The sequence below is a fragment of the Elephas maximus genome, chromosome 3, assembly GCF_024166365.1.
Source record: "Elephas maximus indicus isolate mEleMax1 chromosome 3, mEleMax1 primary haplotype, whole genome shotgun sequence".
In the NCBI taxonomy this organism is placed as follows: domain Eukaryota; kingdom Metazoa; phylum Chordata; class Mammalia; order Proboscidea; family Elephantidae; genus Elephas; species Elephas maximus.
Window position 1 is genome coordinate 168,264,331 of NC_064821.1, and position 19,971 is coordinate 168,284,301.

The window sequence follows — 19,971 nt, forward strand, 5'->3', positions numbered from 1 at the left end:
AATAACCAGGTGTGAGCTACAGGTCTGTGTGTAATGTGAAGCTCTCCCGTATTTCATTTCTGCACCCAGGGGGCGGCTCTGCAGGATTGCTTACGGAGAGCTCTGTGTCTGGCACCTCTCTCCACAAGGCCCAGGCGCCCAGGGTCCCACCGACCTGCCCAGGAATGCATTGCATTGTTCTCTGGTGCTGTAATTTGGCTGAGGAGCTGGGCTGACGGCCTCCCAGGGATGAGAAACATACTCTCCCTGACGCCCTCCCATTTCCCCAGCTAGGTTGGGCTTATGCTCTGTGACCGAGGGCATTTAAATAAAAACCTCAGAAAGGATGAGGAACAAAAATCCTGATTATCTCTCTTCTATTAAGCCATGTGGAAACCCATGTCTTGAATCGGTCTGAGAATTTTTTGGCAAAAGACTTAGTGGTGTTATTGCTAAGGGATGTAAAGAGAAAGAAGAAATTACTCTCTGGAACAAGGAAGAATAGAAGTGAGGCAGTGAGTGTTCATGAGTCAGCTCTACAAGACTTTTTGCAAACAGACCCTCAGGGCCAGGCAATGTTTGATTCTTTTAATTTATATAAAGTCCCTGATTTCACTTTTCCAGCATCACTTTAAGGAAGAATGTGGATTAATGCTATTATCAGAGCTGGTAATAATAAAGGTTGGCTCTTGTCTGCAGGGCTAGGTTTAGGCTGGCATCCTTACTTTTACTTAAGAAAAACTGACTACAGGCTGTGCAGCTGAGGTACTTCAGTTATGTGCCTTCTCTAAAAGAGTCTAAGATCCTTAAAGGATAGAGATCACGTCTTTTAAATTAACCTTGTATCGAAACAGCACATACTGCACGGCATTATACCTAAATATTGTTAAACATTCAAAGAAATGAGAAACAGCAGGAAGAAGTGGAAGAGAGGGAAGAGGCTTAGAGGTAGTTGATCTGAGGGGCAGACCTCTGTTGAATAGAGGAAGTATGGGAAAGGGAGAGATTAGAGGGAGAATACGGAAGTAGCAGCAGAACTAAATAGAGCCCAGACTGAACCAAATAATGTTCTCATTTCGTTGCTTGTTCTAAATAAATTAGTTTCTGTTTGTATAATGCAGAGTTGACGCCAGTTTTCTAAAGCCAATCGGAATGCAGAGGCAAGCGAAGGACTAAGAAGATAATTAATTGCTTGGCCATCATTCCTTCTCAGGGCCACAGAGCCTCTGAAATGGAGCTTAAATGGACCCCCTTTCTCTTGCTATCTGCCTTACTTTTCAAATTTCTCACCCTCTGGACAGCTTGCTGTTCTCTTAACAATTTATAGGAAATCTCCAAACTTGGGTCTTTGTGAGCTAGAACTTGGAGCCCAGGGGAAAGCAGAACAGTATGAGATGCCAGAAGAGGCCCACTTCCTTCCACAGGGTGAGACCCAAACATCAAAGAATAGATAATAGAACATAGGTAGATTAGGTTGACTTCAAGTGGAATGCCTATGCTATCATTTATGTGGTAAACTCAATGTTTTTATAAGAGCAGGAGCTGGCTGGGACTTGAGGCTCTTTCCAGTGGCTTGGCATATGAGGTAACACCCTTTTGTAAATTCATTCAAACCTATTTTGAGTTTAGACTGACCTAGAAACTCATATCCCTATTACCCTAAAGGTCTCCTCCTCTTAATCCCAGCTCAAGACGGTAGAAGCTCTTCTCTTCCCCTTCCATTTCCCCCTCCCTAATCCTACCATGGGCTCATCAGTTATCCTGTTGACTCTACTCTGCAAGGAAGACATTCCCCCCGCCTGACTCACTCAGTCCCATTTCTCCACAGGAATCCCCTCACCGCAGACCACAAGGGCCCTGACTAGCTCATGTTTTGTGTTACTGGATATGAAACTGGAGCAAACCCCCTCACCACCCTCAACTCTCCCACACAGGTCTCAGCAGGTCACACAAATATTAGTCCTATCATCCAAAGAAACCTGCCCCCACCCCCCAGAGCTGTGGCTCCCCCATCCTCCTGCTGCCTGTGCACAGTGAAGCTGCTCCACAAACATGTGAGGACCCCAAGGGATGTTGGAGTGGAACTTGGGAAAGGAAAGTGGGGCCTATATGCAGAATTTCTTTTGTAGACCCCTTAAGCTACAGCCTGCTTTCAATACTTTACAGTCCTAAATTAAAGGGTCCGAGAGGCATTGAGTCAGATTCGACTCGATGGCACTGGGTTTGGATTTTTTTTGGTTTAGAGCGGTTGGGATGGCTAGACCAGTCAGGAACTTTGATGAGAGTATTTGTTGGCTGGAGTTTGAGGCATAATTAAAACTCAGTAGCTGAGATAGGTTCTTTCCCTTATTTACAGATGAGAAAACCAATGCTTAGAATTTAGGTATCTTGCTTGAAGTATTAAAAATACTAAATGGCACTGCAGATTTGCTCCTTTTTAATATCATTGGGCAAGAGACAACCACTGTCCAAGACACAAAGTAAGACATCTAGGTTTTTGGGACTCTGTGTCTTATCCTCTAGCTTACTAAGTTGGCTACCTCTGGAGACTCCACTACTGCAAGCCCAGATAAGCAATGGGTAGAAGGAAAGCCCCCACTACTTGAGCCAAATGTGGAGTGGACATTAATGAACACCAAGACTTGGAGAATCACTAAATAAAGATTTGTTGAATAAATGAGGGAAGGCTGTCTTCTAAGCTATTCACCACTTTGGCCCGAGCCCTAGCTCTCCTTCCCTCCATAGTTACAGGCTCCTGCTCCCAGTGTCCAAGGCTAGGATCCTCTCCTAAAGAATTACCAAAGCCCGAGATCCCTGCCTCCCTAGTATACACTAGTGCCTCATGTGGGCCTAGAGATCAGGTCTGCTCACCCTCTCCCACCTTCCACAAGTCTCATATCTCTTATACAGTGTTTTCCAAACCTGGCTGACCACCAGAATAACTCATAGAAAGTAAAAAAATAAATACAAAACCCCAAGGTCTAGCCAGACTTATTAGATTACTACCTCCCAGGAGTATCCCAGGGTATTCTAATGATCTGTTAGGCTTGAGAACCACTGCATGCCACCACATGTTTTAACAGGCAGCAAGTGACCAAAAGAGGCAGTGCTGTCTGATACAGGTTGAAAAAGAGAGAGATTGGGAAAGAGTATGTATTTGTGTAGTTATATACTTTTTTCCCCTACAAAACACAGCATTTTATAAACATATGAGCATGTGAACAGAACCTTGTCCACTATGGCTAACTCTGTCTAGCAATCTCAGGCTCTTGATAATGGAAGAATTTTGTAGCCTAAGAGATTCTTCCAGGGTAAGAGGCAGTCTACTCAAACTGACTTGAGGGAGGGGACATGCGGTTTCATCTCTGGCCCATCTACCCTCAGCCAGTTAGGAACAAAAAGGAGCTGTCTCCAGGAATCCTTCCTCTTACAAGAGGTGTCAGGAAGCCAAGGCAAGGAACAGGGAAAATGAGCCTCGACCAGGTGCTTTAGTGCAACTCCTGTCACTCTGAAGACCCCCTACCTCTTCCACTCTCCCTTCTAACCTTCAGAGGGGGGAATCGGGGAGCCACTCAATTCCTTACATCCTCTGTCAACTCCTTCCCAGGGCTGAGGAGCTAGCCAGGGCACCAGGGTCCCTCTGGACCACTCCCCAAGTCCTTAAATAGAAGCTGTAGCAGCCCAGGGTTGAGGGTGGAGGAAGGTGTGCATGCAAGGATCTTGTGCTTTTGAGTCGGGAGGTTTGAAGTAGAGGGACTAGTGAGCTATCCATGTGTTCAGGTCTGGTCCAGCCACTCTGCCTTCTTGGGGGCCTTGCAAGTATGGACGTCCACAGTGTTCCTGCACTCCTTGCACCGCACAGCACAGCACCAGTGGAATTTGCACTCACACTGGGTGACACGGGTGACTCGAGTTGTGTCGTACCCTCGGCCACAGCACATGATTTCACAACCGTCTGTCCCTTTAGAGGTCTTGCTGCAGACACGGCCTGCAGTGCCTAGGGAACCTGGGTTGGGAAAGAGAGGGAGTGAGAACCAAGTTAGGTCTTACTTCAGCTTCTTTAGACTTCCTTACACACATCCTTATGAGAAAGCAAAAAAGAATCCCTTTTCCTGAAAATATGCCCACGAGCCAGGAAGATCGTATCCTCACTGCCCTCTGCACCAGGCGTGTTTCTTCCCACATCAAGTCTCCCCAAAGGCCATGGACTCCGCCTGCAGTAGTTCCCTCTGTCAATACACATCTCCATGTCCTCTTCAAAGCCTAGACTTGAAATGTTTGTAATTGTTAAAGTGAGGTTTCTCTACTTTTGTGTGATTCCGTAACAGAAAGTTAAAAAACAAAACATCCTAGCCTATAATTTATCTCTTCCAAGAAGTCTTGCCACACTCTGATCCTGCTCGTATTTGTTAGTATTTCTGTCCTTAGTTTACATTTTGTTAAGTTGTACTATAAAGGGAAGCATTATAGCATAGCCATTAAAAGCATGGGCCCAGACGTCAGAACGCATGGGTTCCAGTCCCAGTTCTGCCACTTAATTAGCTGTGTGATTAGGCAACTTGATTAACCTCTCTAGACCTTGGTTTTTTCACCTGAAAATGGACATAATAACAGCACCTAACTCAGCAATTGTTATATCTGTAGTCTGTGTTATACTCTGTGATAACTGATTACCATGACTGACTGGCGGCGTATCCCTAAGGAAGGAAAAGGGATTCTCTTGCTTTTACCCACTTACAGTGGGAACTCATGAGGGCAGGGATGGTGTTATTCCACTGCATAGGGAATGCTCACGACCTCATTCTGACTGGCTTCAGCAAGAAGAGATGCTGCCAACAGATCATAACATTATAGAATTTTGGATGGATGAAACCCTAGAGAGTATTGAGTCCAACCCTTTTCCTTATTAATAAGAACCTAGAGATGAGAAAGTGACTACTTACGAGTCCGAGAAGGGGAACAGATTCAATGCTTTCTACAGCAGTAGTCTCCACATTCCACTGGGATATGGGAAGAAAATGCTAGAGCCTGTTTGTTTTTATTATACTTTAGATGAAGGTTTACAGAACTACTTTCTCATTAAACAGTTAGTACACATATTGTTTTATGACATTGGTTAACAACTCCACAACATGTCAACACTTTCCCTTTTTGACCTTGGGTTCCCTATTACCAGCTTTCCTGTTCCCTCCTGCCTTCTAGTCCTTGCCCCTTGGCTGGTGTGCCCCTTTAGTCTAGTTTTGTTTTATGGTCCTGTCTAATCTTTGGCTGAAGGGTGAACCTCGGGAGTGACTTCATTACTGAGCTAAAAGGGTGTCTGGGGGCCATACTCTCAGGGTTTCTCCAGTTTCTGTCAGGTCAGTAAGTCTAGTCTTTTTTTGTGAGTTAGAATTTTGTTCTACATTTTTCTCTAGCTCTGTCTGGGACCATCTATTGTGATCCCTGTCAGAGCAGTCAGTGGTGGTAGCTGGGCACCATCTAGTTGTACTGGACTCAGTCTGTTGAAGGCTATGGTAGATATGGTCCATCAGTCCTTTGGACTAATCTTTGTCTTGTGTCTTCAGTTTTCTTCATGCTTCCTTGCTCCCGAAGGGTGAGACCAGTGGAGTATCTTAGATGACTTCTCACAGGCTTTTAAGACCCCAGATGCTACTCACCAAAGTAGAATGTAGAACATTTTCTTTATAAACTATGTTACGCCAATTGAGCTAGATGTTCCCTGAGACCATGGTCCCCACAGCCTGCAGCCCTCAGCCCAGCAATTCGGCCCCTCAGGGAGTTTAGATGTGTCTAGGGAGCTTCTGTGACCTTGCCTTATATAAGCTGTGCTGGCTTCCCCAGTATTGCGTACTGTCTTACCCTTCACCAAAGTATATTTGTTTTTTTATCTCTTCCACTTAAAATACTTAACGTTGTATGTGTGTTTTATAAGGCACATATTAGTATAGTGAAATACAGATATTGTTGTTGTTAGGTGCCGTCGAGTCGGTTCCGACTCATAGCGATGCCATGCACAACAGATTGAAACACTGCCCGGTCCTTACAATCGTTGTTATGCTTGAGCTCATTATTGCAGCCACTGTGTCAATCCACCTTGTTGAGGGTCTTCCTCTTTTCAGCTGACCCTGTACTCTGCCAAACATGATGTCCTTCTCCAGGGACTGATCCCTCCTAACAACATGTCCAAAGTATGTAAGATGCAGTCTCACCATCCCTGCCTCTAAGGAGCATTCTGGCTGTACTTGTTCTGAGACAGATTTGTTCATTCTTTTGGCAGTCCATGGTATATTCAGTATTCTTTGCCAGTGCCACAATTCAAAGGTGTCAGTTCTTCTTTGGTCTTCCTTTTTCATCGTCTAGCTTTCACATGCATATGATGTGATTGAAAATACCATGGCTTGGGTCAGGCGCACCTTAGTCTTCAAGGTGACATCTTTGCTCTTCAACACTTTAAAGAGGTCCTTTGCAGCAGATTTACCCAATGCAATGCGACTTTTGTTTCTTGACTGCTGCTTCCATGGCTGTTGATTGTGGATCCAAGTAAAATGAAATCCTTGACAACTTCAATCTTTTCTCTGTTTATCATGACGTTGCTCATTGGTCCAGTTGTGAGGATTTTTGTTTTCTTTATGTTGAGGTGTGATCCATACTGAAGGCTGTGGTCTTTGATCTTCATCAGTAAGTGCTTCAAGTCCTCTTCACTTTCTGCAAGCACGGTTGTGTCATCTGCACAACGAAGGTTGTTAATGAATCTTCCTCCAATCCTGATGCCCCGTTCTTCTTCATACAGTCCAGTTTCTCATATTATTTGCCCAGCATACAGATTGCATAGGTATGGTGAAAGAATACAACCCTGAGGCACACTTTTCCTGACTTTAAACCAATCAGTATCCCCTTGTTCTGTCTGAACAACTGCCTCTTGATCTATATAAAGGTTCCTCATGAGCACAATTAAGTGTTCTGGAATTCCCATTCTTCACAATGTTGTCCATAATTTGTTATGATCCACACAGTTGAATGCCTTTGCATAGTCAATAAAACAGAGGTAAACATTCTTCTGGTATTCTCTGCCTTCAGCCAGGATCCATCTGACATTAGCAATGATATCCCTGGTTCCACGTCCTCTTCTGAAACCAGCCTGAATTTCTGGCAGTTCCCTGTCTATATACTGCTGCAACCATTTTTGAACGATCTTCAGCAAAATTCTCGTCGCGTGTGATATTAATGACATTGTTCTATAATTTCCACATTTGGTTGGATCACCTTTCTTGGGAATAGGCATAAATATGGATCTTTTCCAGTTGGTTGGCGAGGAAGCTGTCTTCCATATTTCTTGGCATAGACGAGTGAGCACCTCCAGCGCTGCATCTGTTCGTTGAAACATCTGAATTGGTATTCCATCAGTTCCTGGAGCCGTGTTTTTTTGCCAGTGCCTTCACAGCTTGGACTTCTTCCTTCAGTACCATTGGTTCCTGATCATATGCCACCTCTTGAAATGGTTGAACATCAACTAATTCTTTTTGGTGTAATGACTGTGTGTATTCCTTCCATCTTCTTTTGATGCTTCCTGCATCATTTAATATTTTCCCCATAGAATCCTTCACTATTGCAACTTGAGGCTTGAATTTTTTCTTCAGTTCTTTCAGCTTGAAAAACGCTGAGCGTGTTCTTCCCTTTTGGTTTTCCATCTCCAGCTCTTTGCACATGTCATTCTAATACTTTACTTTGTCTTCTCAAGACGCCCTTTGAAATCTTCAGTTCTTTTACTTCATCAATTCTTCCTTTTGCTTTAGCTACTCGACGTTTGAGAGCAAGTTTCAGAGTCTCCTCTGACATCCATGTTGGTCTTTTCCTTCTTTCCTGTCTTTTCAGTGACCTCTTGCTTTCTTCATGGATGATGTCCTTGATGTCATTCCACAACCTGTGTGGTCTTCTTCGGTCACTAGTGTTCAACACGTCAAATCTATTCTTGAGATGGTCTCTAAATTCAGGTGGGATATACTCAAGGTCATATTTTGGCTCTCGTGGACTTGCTCTGATTTTCTTCAGTTTCAGCTTGAACTTGCATATGAGCAAGTGATGGTCTGTTCCACAGTCGGCCCCTGGCCTTGTTCTGACTGATGATATTGAGCTTTTCCATCGTCTCTTTCCACAAATGTAGTCAATTTGATTTCTGTGTGTTCCATCTGGCGAGGTCCATGTGTATAGTTCCCGTTTATGTTGGTGAAAGAAGGTATTTGCGAAGAAGTCGTTGGTCTTGCAAAATTCTATCATTCGATCTCTGGCATTGTTTCTGTCACCAAGGCCATATTTTCCAACTACTGATCCTTCTTTTTTGTTTCCAACTTTCACATTCCAATCACCAGTAATTATCAATGCATCCTGATTGCATGTTCGATCAATTTCAGACTGCAGTAGCTGATAAAAATCTATTTCTTCATCTTTGGCCCTAGTGGTTGGTACATAAATTTGCATAATAGTCGTACTAACTGGCCTTCCTTGCAAGCGTATGGATATTATCCTATCACTGACAACGTTATGTTTCAGGAAAGATCTTGAAACATTCTTTTTGATGATGAATGCAACACCGTTCCTCTTCAAGTTGTCGTTCCCAGCATAGTAGACTATATGATTGCCCAATTCAAAATGGCCAATAGCAGTCCATTTCAGCTCTCCAATGCCTAGGATATCAATGTTTATGCGTTCCATTTCATTTTTGACGATTTCCAATTTTCCTAGATTCATACTTTGTACATTCCAGGTTCTGATTATTAATGGATGTTTGCAGCTGTTTCTTCTCATTTTGAGTTGTGCCACCTCAGCAAATGAAGGTCCCGAAAACTTTACTCCATCCACGTCATCAAGGTTGACTCTGCTTTGAGGAGGCAGCTCTTCCCCAGTCATCTTTTGAGTGCCTTCTAACCTGGGGGGCTCATCTTCCAGCACTGTATCAGACAGTGTTCCGCTGCTATTCATAAGGCTTTCACTGGCTAATGCTTTTCAGAAGTAGACTGCCGGGTCCTTCTTCCTAGTCTTTCTTAGTCTGGAAGCTCAGCTGAAACCTGTCCTCCATGGGTGACCCTGCTGGTATCTGAATACCAGTGGCATAGCGTCCACCATCACAGCAACACACGATATAGATATAAATATACACACATACATATATACGTATATAGTAGAGGTACACACAAGTTTTTTTTTAATGATGTGGACACATAATCCAAAACACTGGGAGACCACCACTCTGGAGTATGGACTGACTGCTGTTGTGTGCTGTCAAGTTAATTAGAGCCATTCCATAGGGTTTTCTTGGCTGTCATCTTTATAGAAGCAGATTCCCAGATGTTTCTCTCTGTGGAGCTGTGGAACCACCAACCTTTTGGTTAGCATCTGAGTGATTAACTATTGTGCCACCAAGGCTCCTTGAGGGCTGACAAGGCCTACTATATATGTCATTCTGCTAACTCCAAGAGTTGAGTCTTAAGTCCTTGTGCACCAAAAGCCCCTTCTACACTTTGGAGTTGTGCTATCCAGTAAGATAGCCAGTAGCTATATGGGAGCCATTTAAAATTTAGTTTCTCAGTTGCACTAGCCATATTTCAAGTAATCAATAATCACATGTGCCTAGTGCCTAGTGCCTACTGTATTTGATAGCATAGATAGAGAACATTTCTATCATCACAAAATGTTCACTTGGACAGTGTTGCTCTGGAGGGAGTTTCTAGCTCCATACTCCCTTCTGAGGTGACTTACACCCTTTAAATTTCAGGCCCTACTTTGGATTTTATGAGACCTAATTTATGCCTCTGAGTAAAACCAACACATATGATTCATCTTCCCTCCTAACTCCAAAGCTCCTTTCCTAAAGGTGCATTTGAGGTGTGGTAGCTAAAGGAGCCCTGGTGGCACAATGTAAAGCTTTCGGCTGCTAACCAAAAGGTCGGTGGTTTGAACCCACTAGCCGCTCTGTGGGAGAAAAATGTGGCAGTCTGCTTCCATAAAGATTACAGTTTTGGAAACCCTATGGGTCAGTTCTAATCTGATCTATAGGGTCACTATGAATCAGAACTGACTCTACAGCAATGAGTTTAGTTTGGGTTTTAGCATAGGCTAACACCTCAGATGTTATGGAATTACTTCCAGGCATCCAGAGAGTAGCCTCTGAATTATACCACTTGACAAAAAATCACTAATAGAACCAGATGAGCTCCCCCCATCTTTATACTCCTAGCACCCTCCAAGGTACATGGCTACTTCCTTTGTTATTGGGTGTGCCCCAACCTGTTTCTGTGTTCAGTTTTGCTCCAAGTCACTATACTCCCCAGGAACAACAGTGATGGGTGGAAAACAGTACTGAAGACTGCTGGGGCTTTTGGCTCCACCTCACCCACCCCTGACTCCAGAGTCTACAGAAAAGAGCTCTGCAGAAAGAGCAATTCTGTTACATTGCATGTCCTTCCTAGTTTAACCCATCTGAACCTGAAATGTGAGTCAGGATGGTGACTTCCACTCTCTTGGGGGAATACCATGTCACCTTCCAGCATCCCCAAGAATTCCACCACAAATAATCCAGGCAGATTAAAAAACAACCATCTGCTGCTTTCTGCCATTGGTTAGCCTTTGGTGGAGGTCTCTTTCCTTTCTTCCCCAAGCCCCATTTCAGAATCTTCAGTGGCAACCCACTGGATAAAGCCTTTTCAAGGCCTCTCATGGTCTGTTCCCAACCTATCTTTCTAGCTTTAATCGCCTTTACGTGAAACTTTCACTCAGTCAGATTGAGCTGCTCTCTCCCTGGAGCAGGTCACATGCTTTCCCGCTCATGTGCAGAGAATATCTGCCTGTTAGCTCTCTAGCTATCCAGATAATCCCCACACTTCAAGGAGCTGCTTAAATTCACATTTTCAAATAAACTTTTCTTGATTTCGCTGGTCCCTAGTGATCTCTCTTTTGCAGTTGCATTTGTCTACCTGTTAACCTCTCATATCTTTAGCTGGAGCGTAAAGAGCCAAAGGCCTAGGACTACATTCACTGAATAGTGCCTACTGTATCCCAGATGCTAGGGATATAAAGAGTTGATACATGGCCTTAAGCCTCAAGGAGTTGAGTGATCTCTCCTCTCTGGTTGGGCAGCACTGGGCTTGGCAGACTGAGGGATAAATCAGCAATCTCATTACCAGTTTTTCATGGGGGGAGGAGACTGACTCCTCCCACGCCATCCCCCTTCCTAACTCCTGAGACTGAGTAGAACATGATTACCTAGGGGTGCCTGCACTAAAGACTGGGGCTCACTGTCCCTGCCCACCTGCCTTACTTACCTGCAGCCTTGTCCAAGACACAATAGTCTGGGGAGTTGTCGAAGTAGACAAGGTCAGTCCGAGTGGCACGTCGATAGCCTTGGCGGGCTGCTGTGAAGTTGGCGCCATCCTGGGTGGCTGTCACTTGCACAGCCCCATCATAGCGTCGCCTCAGGTAATCACCTGTGCGGCGGAAGTCTGAGAGTGCACGCCAGCAGGTCCGCAGAGTACAGGAGCCACTCACCCCGTGGCACTTACACTCTAGCTTCAGAAACCGCCGCACAGCCTGGAGGGCAGGAAAGAGGCAGTCAGTTAGGGCACTTTTTAGTCATCCTGAGAACTAAAAGCATGTATGCTCTGAAGTCTGCTGGACATGGCCCTGGCTGGCTGTGGTTGGTTGTTCTCTTTCCCATCAGACCCTACCCATTCTTACTGATCAAGTTCGAGAACCTTATTTCAGAAACCTTAGGGATAGTGGTGCTTTCCTTTTCGTGAGCCTGTTTGAACTTTGATCCGCATGATTCTGTTCAGGATTACAGTATGTTTGCACGTCCTCTAGTTTTCATATCTCTTAGCACACCAGGTGCCATGCCTTCTATGTTTATAGGGTGCCATTTTCCAGCACGGTACTAGGCACAGAGGAGGTTTTCAAATACCAGTGAACTGACTAGAACAAACTCTTACCCTCCTCAGTCTTTATGGAGGCAGTTCTTTCCCTCCTTTTTGTCTATACAAAGACTACTATGTGCCTGGTTGAACCTAGGGATTTCCAATCTGCCTTGCATTTAGTGCTCCTGTCCCAGAATGTTGGGGCTTTTGGAAATTATTTACTGGGGTCACCCCCAGTAAATCTCGGTGTACGTACACAGATGTGAGCACTGACCGTGCGACCACAGCGGTTGTTGTGTAAGTTCATCAGGGCCCGGGCATCCTTAAGCCTCTTCTCCTTGGCATCCACAAAGGCCTTGGCAAAGCGGACACCATAGTGGATGTTGTCACTGCAGCCACCCCAGTCAAAGTCCCCACGTTGGTCACGGTGTCGGCCACGGGTGTAGGGGTCACAGCTGCACACACTCAGTTCACCCTGACTACAGGCACGAGTGATAGCGTGGACCACCCCTGCTGATGAGATGGCATACACAAATGCTGCCTCCCGGCTGCCTAGAGAGAAAAGGGCAGAGGTGTGTTTCAGGAAAGAGGCCTGTGCCTGTCCCCTTCTTAAGGCCACACAACCTCCAACTCTCAGACCCCTTCTCTTCTTTCCCAGAGCCATTCCTAACACCTCCTTTACTCAAACTGCCTTTCCCTTCCAAGCATTCCCCAGAGGATCTGACCTCTCCCCCTCAACCCTTACTGCTCTCCCTCCAGTTCTTTGTACATCTGACCTCTTGGGCTGACCTTCCAAACTCCCGGTCCATCCATTGAAAGTTTCATGGTGAATCATCCCCTCCCACTGAGTGCCAACTCCATCTCAGCTAAGCTTGCCATAACCCACATTCCAGGCCTTTCAGTCCCAGTCTGCTGGACAGTTCCCCTACAGTAGAGACTGGAACCCAGGGGTCAGCCTGTTTGGAGGGACATGCCACTTTCCGCTGCCTGCTCCCTTCCCTCCCTGCTCTTGGGAATTGATGAATCATCACCCCTGTACCCCTGACACCTCTACATTCCCAGCTCATTCTCTTTCTCCTAGTTTACTCTCTAGCTCTGCTTAGCCTTTTTGCTGAGCTGGGGCCAGACCACTGACTCCAAATATTTACATATCACCTTTCTGTTTGTCCCTTGTTCCCATTACTGTAGTGTGGGGTGAGGGTGATGATGGTGGTGGTTAGAGAAGAGCATCTATTCCTAGTCCTCAGCCTCAGGGTGCATGGAAGGCCAGGCTGGGGGTGGGGAGGGAAGGGAAAAGGAGGGAGAAAGATGGAGGCACTAGGGAGTGCTTTGCCTTTGTTCTGTCATACCAGAACACTGGCATTTAGACTGGCACTGCCTATATATCTGAGGTACTGAGAGTCTGTTCCCATCTGTATCCTGGCCTCTGCCCACAGTTGTTTCTCTAATTATGAAGCTGTGGGAATGGGGGGTGGGGTGGTAGTTCATGCCTACCCTTCCCACTTATCACCCCAAACATAAAAAGGAAAGGAACTGGGGCAGGGTAGAAGAGGCCCCTACTTCTGAGCATGACACGTCCAAAGACCGTGTGATCCCTGTCCAGTGTGGTGCAATTCCAGCGGTGGTGGCGGAACTGGTGCTGACATTCCCGGATCCATTCTCGGGCACCCTCGCCCACCGAGCGCATGATGTCTGGGTAACGCTGGCACAGCTGCCGCTGCCGGCTCACCAGACCAGGGATATTGTCACAGATCACCCGGGCTCCCAGTGCCCCAATGTACCTGCAAGGATGAGACAACCCTGTCAGATCATGCTGGCCCTTCTTTCTGCATCAGCCAGGGAAATGAGGAGGGGGAGGCTTGGTTCCTTCCCCTTCCCCCAACCCACTCTCCCTGAGGCTGATGGGTAGAACCATTCCCCACAAGCTCTGGAGAAATAGAGTTACGCAATTACAGAGATCATAACTGAGTGGTCTCCCACTATCACCAGGTTCTCGGCTAAAGGCCAAAGTGACACACACTCCCAGGACACAGGCCAGGCCAGTATCATACCCACAGAAGCTGTGGGCACGTCACACAGACCCATTGCCTATTTATTTAATAAACATTAAGAGCCTCATGGAAAAATGAGCTAAGAAAATGAGGGTCTGAGACACTGCTCTTACATTGAGCCCTGGAGATGGCACATCCTGCATGGTCAGTCCATGAAGACATAGTTTAGGGCTGGGGAGGGGGCAGAGACAGGGAGGGGCCAGTGAAAAGACACCTAGTGGGCAATTTTGAGAAATGGGTACAAGGCTAATCTAACCCATGTAGCTAAAAGCCCTCATTCCCGACCTTGAAGTCTGAGTAAGAAGACCCCACCTGCTACTCTTCTCCCTGTACCTTACATTTCCGGGCCCCGGGGCCTTTCTTATAAGACTAATGGGTTTATTACAATCATCCTTCTCAACCTACGGAGCATGGTGTCCCAGATGGTCCTGGCATGGACAGAGGGCTGTTTGCAGTGGGAAGCCAGAGGCCAAAGAAAAGCAACAGGGTGACTCTCCCCAAACTCCAATCTCTGACCTGCCCAATAGGAGTATGAATTGGGGTGGGCTATGAAAGGACAGGTAGGTTGCTAGAGGCAGTCTCAGATTTCTCAAGACAACATTTTCTCTTCACTCTGGACTGCCCACCACAAGCCTCGGGAAGAAAATTCCAGGGAGAAAACAGTAGTGCATCACACTCTCTCCCTGCGAGGCAACCAACAGGATCCGACCCATTCACCTACTTCCTCCAGCCCAGCTGCACCCACTCCTGGTCCAGCTCTCCAGCCCCGGGGCACCTTCCTTGACTTGGTGGGGATCCTCCATCTCTCGCCCAAAGCCGATCACAGGGATGCCCTCCTCCCCCTTTCTGAACAGGTGGGGGTTGAGGAGGGCAGTTGCTGCTACAGACAGAAAAGCTTTGATCTGGGCTATGAATGAGCCTGTGGTTTGGAAATGGCCCCACAATGGACCTAGAAGTGGGTGAGGAGAAGGGAGGGTGGTCAGTGGAGGGAGGGGAAAAGCTCCACTGCCCTGGGCTCTGTGCCCCTCCTGCATTCCCACAGCCGGTCCTCACCCACAGACTGGATCACCACTGGTGACACCAACTCAAACAAACACAAGGAGGGCTGATGCTTGCCTCTTTGGGAACGCAGCAGGGCTGATGGGGCCCATCTGTCCCGGGGGAAGGGTGAGAGAGCTGGCCCTCTCCTAACAAATCCCAAAGAATCAGCGTCCCCAGCACTGTCCATCAGGGCAACAGCTTCCAGGAACAAACAAAATAAACACCCAGGCTGGGCCGGGCCGGAAAGGGCCGCCTGACGCACAGCCTGGAGTTACACCCACTGCCGCAGTGCTTTGTTTGGAAAATCAAGACCGTTGGAGTTGGAGCTCGTCCCTGTCTCACCACCATTCTATTTCCCCAGTTCAGCCGTGGAGTACTGTCTAAGGCAATGGGTGTTTGTTTTTTTTTACTGGGGCTTGGGGCGGGGGGCGGTGGTGGTAGATGGGAACGAGAGACCAATAATCCAGCCCTCATGAGACAGTGTGGAGTAGGGCAGGCCAAACTCTGGCAAAAAGTCCTTCCTGTGGTCTGACTTCAATCCATTCTGCTGCAGCCCACATTGGTCCTTCTTATTACATCCTCACTGAGTGTGGGAACATCTGTTCAGTATCTAAGATGGGAAGATCATTCATTTTCTCTATCACCCTGATTGTGCTAAGTAGTTGCTTCAAGACTGCAGAGCATGGCCCTTGCCTGCTGGCCAGTCAGCCCCTTGTAGTCAGAGTGGGGGCCTCCAAAAGAGCTGGGCCTGAGGTGGAGCCCATCCCTTCTCAATTCAACACATGCCTACAAAATGCCTACCATGTGCCAAGCACTGAGCTTGGCTAGAAAGAGCACGGAGATGTTTAAGGGATCCCCCTACTCGGTCTGGTAGAGGGACCAGATGTCCCTGACTCTCTAGCTTTGTTTTCCCCTCCAAAAGGTCGTTATCTGCTTTTGACCAATTCATACCCCTTCCTTTGACGAAGTGACTCATACCCTACTCTAGCCCCTTGCTACTCAAAGTGTGGTCCCCAGAGCAGCAGCATCACCTGGGAATTCGTTAGAAATGTAGAACCTCAGGCCCCACTCCAGGCCTACTGAGTCAGAACCTGCATTTTAACAAGATTCCCAAGATGATTCAGTCACACTACTCCATCAAGGCAGGGATTTTTGTCTGTTTTGTTCTCCATAGTATCCCCAGAGCCTAGAACATGTATAGCACATAGTAGGTACCCAATAACTATCTGTTGAGTAAACGCTGATTCACCCACAACTCCTTCTCCCCCTAGCCAGCCGTAAACAATTTCAATTACGGCTCTACTCCTTGTTGACATTGCTAGCCTATTTGCAGATGTTTTATGTTTGTGTCCTTTTAATGAGGCCAGAGATCTTCTTCCCTCCCCCGCCTTCTGTATTGTTACAGCCCCTAGTGTACATGGTTCGGCCCAGCCCACATAAAGCTTTGAACACAGGGGTAAAACTTACTACCCTCCTTGAATCTTCTCATAGTATAGCAGCATGTGTACAGTGCTTTGTACTTCAGAAACATTTTTCTGCACAAAAATCATATGAGAAAGATCTCCATTTTACAGATGATGAAGCTGAGGTTCAGGAAGATTAAGTCATTCATTAAAAAATACCCAGCTGTGTCCATCAGGGCTAACTGGAAGAGAACCAGGGTGAACCAAGGCCATCTGACTCCAAAGTTCAAGCTCATTTTTATTCCAGGGGCAAGAGAGAGGCACACAGTGCTTAACCAGATCGATCTGATTGGCCCCCAAATCGGTGTGACCTTGAGCAAGTTTCTGAGCAGTCCTCTCCCATTCCTCACTTTCTTCATTTGTGAAATGGGGATAATGGCACCCACACGTCACCGGAGTATCTTGGTGATTGAAGCAGATGATGCTCGTAAGGTGCTTAGCCGTAATGCCTGGCACTTAGTAAAACCCAAACTCCAAATCAGTTGCCATGGAGTCGACTCCAGCTCATGGAAAGGGCTCATTAAATGGCAGCTGTTGTTGGTAACGGCGGCACCAACACTATTATACCCCTCTGTGTCCCTCTCCCTGCTTTTGTGACTCCCTACATCTGACCCCCTGTGCACATGACAAGAACCCCAATTTGTTTTGTCACAGACTGAGACCATCTGTTTCCTCCTCCAGTCTGGGTAGGGCAGGGAGGGAGTGGCTGTGAGGAAGATCAGACTGTTTAGCTGGTGATAGTGATGACCTCCTGCTCCACAGTGGGACACGGGCACACACAGAGCCAACAGGCGTCTCTTCCAAGGGTTGTACAGAATATCAATCTCGCGGGGTTCTTCCTAAGGGAAAGAGCAATAACCACCTTGGAGGCCTGACCTGCCTTTAGAAGGCAGCTTTCCACCTTGTCACAGAAGTGATGACCACGAAGGCAGGCATCTGGGGCCTGCCACTATGACAGGCATGGAGCAAGGAGCCTGAAATAACCTCTGCAACCACTCCTCACCCATCTCTCCTGCTGCCTTGCTTCTCTCTGTAGGGACTGCTAAGACCCTATGTGTATCACCCACCCCTCTCCCCAGCTCTTCACCCAGGACTTTTTCCAAAACCTTTAATATGAACCATGTGGTGGGAGGGTAGTGAAGGGAGAAAGGAAAAGGGAGGAGTAGCTGAGGGGAGGAAAGGGGTACTAGGAAGAACCCCAGTCGTTCTTTAGGAAGCAGGATGCTGAAATCACCAGAGTGACACTTCTCACCTAAACTGGCCCTTTAAAACTGCCTCCCAAACTGGTGAGAAGCAGTCAAGAGTCCCCAGAAGCAAATTGCTATCTGGGACAGGGCCCCTGAAGATGCAAGTCATGAGCCAAAGGGAACCCTTGAAGGTAAAAGGGTGGCTTTGATCTCACCCTGAGCTTTGAAAGGATTTTCTTCTTGTCCCCCCCCCTTCCCTTTCCCTTTCTAAAGGAATGTTTCAAGCCAGATGTAGGATATAGGCCTCCCTGCTCCCCCATCCAGAACCCCCCTTCTTGCCTTCCCCAACACTGCAGAGATAAAAAAGATCCAAAAGAGAGATTTTTCTGAAACAGGAAAACGGGGGTGGGGGTTGGGGATGGAGTAAGACGCATCTTGAAATGATAGGAATCTGCAGCCCAAGCTCACTGGCCCCTCAGCCAGCTACCCCTCACCCTTCGAGCCAAGATTCCAAATCAAGAGGAGAAAAGCCACAGGGTGCAAGGGGGAGAAGGGACCACACTATGTGGTGTGTGTGTGTTGGGGCGGGGGGTTGCACAGGAGGAGGAGTAGAGTGGAGAAAGGAAGGGGGCACTGCATGGGTAGAGAGGGGCAATAACCCCATCCCAAAGGCCAGTTTGATTGGGGGTGAAGAGGAAAGCTGAGAAGACTGAATCTACTCAGTCCAATTCCCCCAGCCCTACCCCAGTGAAGGTGGGATAGAAGGGAAAGTAGCTCTTTCTCCAAAGACATGAGTGCTATGGAGAGCTGGTGGAGCACTGGGGGTGGCGGTGGGGACGGTGTTCCAGAAAGAATAGACATCTTTTAATGCCTTTCTGCCTCATCTGCCTTCTTGTGAAGTGCTGGGATCTAAGGCCTGCAAGACATTGAGGGGAGGGTCTCTTAGCGCTTTGGGACTCCAGAAGCCTCTTTGGCAGGGGAGAGATGGGAGATGGGGTCCTCTGGGAAAGCAGAAGAAGGGAGGGACATATCAAGGTTCAAAGTGACATCATCAAAGCAGAGGCTTGAGACAAATGTCTAGATTATGCAAACCCAAGTGTTTTGTTTATTTTAATTGTGGGAATTAATGGGGTAGTTTTTGCCTCGACTCAATTTCTAAACAATGCGCTGGGAGCTGCTGCCTCATCAATGCCTTCCTGCGTTATAGGGTGGGGTAGCTGGCCCCCTTCTCTACCTTCCAGGGGGCGACCTTAGGCGGTCAGGGGGTCCAGTGGAAAGGCCACTGCAGGCCTAGGAAGGGAGATACCACAGGTCCTTGAACCCACCCTGTAAAGAAATTGGGAGGTAACTTCTGTCCTAAAGGGCCTGAGCTGAGGTAGAGGTGGCTCAGCATATGGGAACCTGGGGAGCCGCGACCACGGGGCGTCCTTGCCCCAAATGTTCAGCGTCCTCCGCGGGAGGGAAAGGCACAGCGCCCTCAGAAATTCTCCGGAGTAAACTGTCCGGTCTTTCTCCCCGCCTGCCACTCTGCGACTTCCGAGACGGTCCTGTCCAGGTTGTCTCTAACTCCGGCGAAGTGGTAGCCTGGTCCCCGGAGCAACCCGTATCGGGAGCTGTATATCTCCTCCAAGCGCCTCCCGCCCTCTACGACCCAGCGCCTCACCCGCCCGGCCCCGAGAGTCCCACTCACCACCAGGACGTGTCTACAGGGGCCGGCAGCGTCAGCAGCAGCAGCAGCAGAAGGCAGGCAAGACCTAGGCGGGCCGGAGGCCGGCAGCCGTCGGGGGGCGCCGGGACAGGGGCGCGAGCGCGCCAAAGGGGGAGCTGCGCGGCGTCCTGCGCACCACCCGGCCTCAGCATAGCTCCCCAAAGACGCTCCCGCCGCGCGGCCCGGGGGGCCGTGCACTGGGGGTACTCAGTCTGTCCCTACCTCACCCCCCTGGGGGGCCATGGGGCTTGCCAGGAGCTGGGGACCTAGGGGGACTTGGGGTCCAGGAGCCGGGGCGCAAGGAGCGATGTCCTGAGGCCGACGACAACGCGCCCAGTCGGGGGTCCGGGGCTCGCTGCCCTGGGCGCGGGTGCAGAGTGAGGGGGTCGGCCGCGCGGAGTGGGGCTGCGGACCGGGTGTGCGGACAGCCCCTCCGGCCGCGGGCTCTCATTGGACGGCGCGGGGCGGGGCCGAGGCCCAGGACACGCGCGGCCCTCAACGCGGCTCCGCCCGCGCCAGCCCGGGCGTTCGGCTGCGCCCTAGGTGTGGCGGCCGCCTCCGCCCCTCGGCCCGCCCGCGCGGCCCCGCGCCGCGCCCCCACCTGCTGGGGCGGGTTGCGACGGGCGCCGCGGTGCCCTT

The 19,971-nt window shown here is 48.4% G+C and overlaps 2 protein-coding genes across 4 annotated transcripts in view; one reads left to right on the forward strand and one right to left on the reverse strand.

Annotated features, from left to right (window-relative positions):
- The window catches only part of ST7L (suppression of tumorigenicity 7 like), a 185,534-nt gene that overhangs the window by 112,064 nt on the left and 53,499 nt on the right, over positions 1 to 19,971 (forward strand). The gene's annotated exons all lie outside the window — the stretch shown is intronic.
- On the reverse strand, positions 1,988 to 19,761 carry WNT2B (Wnt family member 2B). Its single transcript, XM_049880066.1, has 5 exons — positions 19,315 to 19,761; positions 13,443 to 13,663; positions 12,157 to 12,434; positions 11,295 to 11,559; positions 1,988 to 3,985 (listed from the first exon to the last, which is right to left on the reverse strand). The coding sequence occupies exons 1-5, from the start codon at positions 19,482 to 19,484 to the stop codon at positions 3,756 to 3,758; spliced, it is 1,164 nt and encodes a 387-aa protein (XP_049736023.1). The 5' UTR covers positions 19,485 to 19,761; the 3' UTR covers positions 1,988 to 3,755.

What these genes read in the sequence shown, in the direction of transcription:
- WNT2B (XM_049880066.1), bottom strand. Translation starts at nt 19,484, where the DNA reads ATGCTGAGGCCGGGTGGTGCGCAGGACGCCGCGCAGCTCCCCCTTTGG. An exon ending in CCTGTAGACACGTCCTGGTG is followed by an intron (nt 13,664 to 19,314) that starts GTGAGTGGGACT and finishes TCATCCTTGCAG; the next exon opens with GTACATTGGGGCACTGGGAG. An exon ending in TGGACGTGTCATGCTCAGAA is followed by an intron (nt 12,435 to 13,442) that starts GTAGGGGCCTCT and finishes TTTTCTCTCTAG; the next exon opens with GCAGCCGGGAGGCAGCATTT.